This window comes from Raphanus sativus, chromosome 1 (assembly GCF_000801105.2).
Source record: "Raphanus sativus cultivar WK10039 chromosome 1, ASM80110v3, whole genome shotgun sequence".
Taxonomy (NCBI): Eukaryota; Viridiplantae; Streptophyta; class Magnoliopsida; order Brassicales; family Brassicaceae; genus Raphanus; species Raphanus sativus.
Window position 1 is genome coordinate 17,001,613 of NC_079511.1, and position 4,909 is coordinate 17,006,521.

A 4,909-nucleotide genomic window follows, 5' to 3' on the forward strand; every position below is an offset into this window, starting at 1 on the left:
ATGTCGTGTTGTCAGTATTGAGCGATGCATGTGTTGGCATGTCGGTCGATTTCCATGTTGCAAGTTGCCTCTAAATAGCCTTGATCTCCTTGTCTAAACTTTCTGTCTTTGAATGCAGAGTAGCGATGATGCAATCTAAGGGGAAGTAGATTTCATCATACCCCTTGTAGTAATCATCCTCTGAATATTTTAAGGCGTCATATATCTCAGCGATCATCTTGTCAACTTCTTCTTTGGTGTATGTAGTTTTTCTTCTTTGAGTGGCTGGATCTTCTGATGTATCTGACCAGCTTCTCTTCTGTCCCTGGTAGGTATCATGTGCGCTAGCTCCATACTTGGGCTTGTAATGGAATTCTGAATTCCATCCATCATTGTTATTGTAGCAATCAATCGATGCAACTACCTCAGTGTCGATCGATTCGTGTTGCTCATCGGCTGGTGCTTGCAGAAAACGATCGATATAGGTGTAGGAGTATAGATCGTTGGAGATGTCTTCTGTTGAAAATCGAGTTGCTTCTGAATTGTTTTCATCTCTTGCTGTAAAGCATCCATATGTGTGGATAGTACGTCCACATCGTCCCTCAATGGAACATAGGGATCACCAAGTCTTTCTATAAAAGAGCATAACTGGTCTTTCAATCTGGTAAAGCGACTGTCAATAAATTGCTTGTAGTTGCTGTCGATCGATCTTGGGTAATCTGCATCGGTCGACAGTATCCATTTGTCGTCGGTCGATGCATGGTGACGAAACTCATTCGATGTTGAAGGTTTCCAGGGTTTCCTCTCTGAGACTCCTCATATCCTTTGCTTCAATATGGTGATAATATTGTCTGAAAGCAGCTTCAGGATCTTGGTCAGCCAGGTAATCTTGTCATTGAGCGGATGGTAGACACTATAAGTTTGCACTTGAAATCATTCATCGAATCATAGTGAATGGTGTAGATTTCATTCAGCTTCTCATCCAACTCCTCTCTGCTGTAAGTAACTGGATCTGAAGGTGTGGCTTGCATTGGCTTCTTCCTAGCTCCTTCTTCCCCTTCTGTTTCCTTGAAATTACGAAACTCATCTGGTGTTAGATAGTCATGAACTAACTTAGCATTATGAGAATCAGATGGTAAGGGTTGAGTATCGATCGATGCAGATGACTGTCCGTCGATCGATGTGGTTTTGTGTAGCTGATGTGGAAGTCTGCAATGGAAAGCTTCTCCATATGCCTTATGGTTTGAATGTGGCTGATGCATCTTGTCTGTTTCTAGGGTTTGAGAAATTGCTTCTACCACGTGGCTTCCTTTATAGTGCTCTTCATCAACCACTTGTATCGATTGATTCGCGGGTAGGCGTGTGGATTGATTTTTCTTCGTTCTGTCCTCGCCTTGGACTGCTGTCGATCCATGCTGATGGTGTTGCGTCGCTCGATTCCGGTAGCATGGTTCCATGTGATGGAGATCCATATCTAGTGAGAAATCCTTGTAGATATGTAGCTGGTGCTTCCTTGCGGTTCTCTTTGTGTTCTTCCTCATATTGGAAAGGTGTAGTAGCTTCTAGGGAAAAGATAGGATAACAGTGGGCTGGCAAATCATCTCGCGCTCTAGAAACTTTCATATCGATCGATGCACAGTATGTTGTGTCGATCGATTTCTCTTTGTCTGATCTCTAGATCGGTTTGTGACTGTTTCCTTCCTGATAGGTGTCTTCATACGTTCTTGCTGGGATGAATGGGTGGGAAACATATCAGGTGGGCACTTCATCTCTGCGAAGGAAAGAGTACTCAATTTCTCTTTCTTCCTAGTAATCCTCATCATACTCATCATTCCTTGTATCCACTGGAGGGTGGTAAACTTCTTGGGTGTAAGTGTATGGGATATTCCGGTTGTTGCATCATACTCTTCTTCTCTACGGAGGAACGAGTATTCTATTTCTGTTTCCTTATGTAGTCCTCATCATGCTCCTCTTCATTTGTCTCCATTGCGTATGTAGGCTGGTAGTAGTCTGTTTCCCAACTCCCAACAGAATAGTCACCGGAAAAGTGATCAGCTTCGTACATAGGTGTACTATCAATCGATGTGGAGTGAAAACTGTCGCCTGAATCGATCGATGTGATGACAGACTGGTCGATCGATTGTGGATTAGCAGTATCGATCGATGACTCTGTGTGAGTGTCGATCGATTCCGAGTACTCTGTTTCGTACTCGACTTCACAGTAGCATGTTGCTACGAGTTTAGCTTCATTTGGAGGCTGTTTACAGGATGTTTGTGGCTTGACAACTTTGACTGGATCATAGCAAATCTTTGGGTTGATTAGTGTCAAACACACCTTGTCTGTTTGCAAATCACAAACAGCTCCAACAGTGGCTAAGAATGCTCTTCCAAGTAGTAAAGAAAAGTTCCAATTTAACTTGATGTCTAGGACATGGAAGTCAACTGGAACTAGGGCATTGCCAATCTGTACCTCAAGGTCTCTGATGATTCCTAAAAAAATCTTCCTGGAACAATCTACAAAGCAAAAGAATTCCTTTGTAGGTTCTACCTTCAAACCTAGGTGGTCTGCCATAACCTTTGGTAGGATGCTGGCTGATGCTCTTGTATCACATAGTGCATGGGTGAATTCAATGCCCTTAATGTGGCATGAGATAATGAACTCCCCATGATCACTCTTCTTCTTCAGCTCATCTCTGATTTGGTTGAATATCTCCTCAATGTCAGCCTCTGTTACTCTTGTTTCTCTAAAGAACATTCACAATCTGTGTGTGAAGTATGCTTCTGCAAAGGGTCTCTCTGTTGGGACCTTCAAAACTCTCTTCTTGAAGTTCTCTAACTCCTTTGTATTAGCCTCTCTTTTAAGGTGCTTGGGTACCTTCTCTTTCCTTTTTATTAAGGTCCTCTTTGCACTTTCCTTTTCTATCTCCATAGGCTCTGATGTATCCTCAACCTCTTCTGATAGATTATCTGAAGGTTTGGGTCGGGATTTGGGTGCATTGAGTAGGGCTACGTCGATCATTGGTAGCTGCACTCAGGGTGTAGTAAGTTCACATTGATCGATGAATGGATGGTCATGTCGATCGATGGGGATAACAGTAGGGTGATCGATTTCACCCTCTTTGGATCGAGTGGGTTAGGGTGTTTCTCTGCAAACTCTTCATGCGTCATAATCCGGACTGGTTTGCTCGTAGGCTTAGACCTCGTGGACTCTGTCGATCGATGTGGTATCTCGAATATCGAACGATAATCTTCTTGCCATGTCGATCGATCGTAATCGTCTTGTATCGATCGATGGCTGTCGACATTCTTTGAGTCGCCGGCTTCAACATGTTTTCTATGGGAGTTCCCATGTTCATCAACTTGCCAGAAATCATCTACCACAATAGCATTGATGTGGTGTCCGATGAGATCTTCCTCTCTCCCTTTGATGAAAGCTTCTTGCCTTCTAATAGCTTCTAAAGTCTGAACCACATGTGTCTCCAATTTTTTCACATAAATGCTGATACTTGCTCAAATTACCCTATAACAATATTACTCTCATCAAAAGAGGTCAATTGTAGTACTTAGGGATCGAATCCACAAGGAGCTGAGGAATCAATATATCTTATCTTAACTACGCTAGGTTGGAGATTTTTAATGCTGTAAATAAAAGTAAACAGGAAACTGGTTTGAGCAGGACAATTACTCAAGATGACTGATTTGGACTAACAAGTATGATTTAAAAGAGTTAGATCTAAGGTTACTATTCAGGATATCAGGATTATAGAGGTATGACTTCCTATATGAGATGCTTGCATGATATTAAAGAACCCAACTAAACAATAGCCCAACTGTCATTGTGACCATCTAATCACTAGAACCGATAAAACACCTTCTTTGTGAACACATGTTAGGGCGTCGATCAGTGTGCTGTCGCCGATGTCGATCGACATGTACCCCAAGTCTATTGATCGATTATTCTATAGGAGTATCGATCGATTGCGCTACTAGTAAGCTTTAAGCGCGTTGGTTGAATACAGTTCACCAAGTAATTACCCAGTCAGCTGTTGCTTGTTCCAAGTAAATTACTAGCTCAGAGAAGGTAGATCCAAGGATTCATATCTTTGTATTCATGTGTAGGTTAGCTACTCCTATACAAGAATTAAACATGTTCTTCTAAGATGAATATCACATGCTCAGGTAATCATATTTTGGGCTAATCCCTCATACCTATTTGAACCCTAACTCTAACAAAAGCGTTTACTCAGACATGGCTAAGTAAGACACAAGCAAAATCATAGAAAGCTTCATAAATAGATAGATAAATAAATGGTGTTCAAGACTGCTCTCAATTTGACAACTCTCTCTCTCTCTCACCAAAAACAAAGAAACTAAAACTATTGTAAAAACCGTGTATGTGCCAAAACACATAGGTAAGACACAAAAACTAAGAAAATTAGATCAAAACTCGTCAGGGGCGTTTTGGTAAATAGATGGTGTCTTGGGCTTCAAGTCGGCTGTGACCAAATCCGGGCATCTGCGGTTAAGTGTTGATCGATAGCACTGAGTGTGCATCGATCGACCCGCGTTTCTCCTTGTCGACCTCGGGTGGTCGATATGGTCATTCTCGGGTATGAACTCTGAAATGCTCCAAAATGCTCCAAAATCATCATCTTTCTTCCATTAGCTCTTGAACCTATAAATGTGCAATATAGACCCTAGAATGGATAGAATATATCCTAAAATACTAATATACCATGACTAAAAGTGGATCAAATTCATGGTATATTAACTCTCCCAGACTTAACATTTTGCTTGTCCTCGAGCAAAAACAACTGGTAGTCTTGGAAGGTTTGAAAACAGCAGAGACTCAATATGTCTATCAATCTTAATCATATCTCTCTAGTAGTGCAATCCAAATTATAGACATCCTAACTACAAAAGTGCACTA

At 41.5% G+C, this 4,909-nt stretch overlaps 1 protein-coding gene across 1 annotated transcript; it reads right to left on the bottom strand.

The window, feature by feature from the left end:
• Positions 1 to 1,912: 1,912 nt before the first annotated feature.
• LOC130497118 (uncharacterized) lies at positions 1,913 to 2,734 on the bottom strand. The gene has a single exon (XM_056990105.1). It carries the CDS (start codon positions 2,732 to 2,734, stop codon positions 1,913 to 1,915), a length of 822 nt encoding a protein of 273 aa, XP_056846085.1.
• Between the last annotated feature and the right edge of the window lie 2,175 nt (positions 2,735 to 4,909).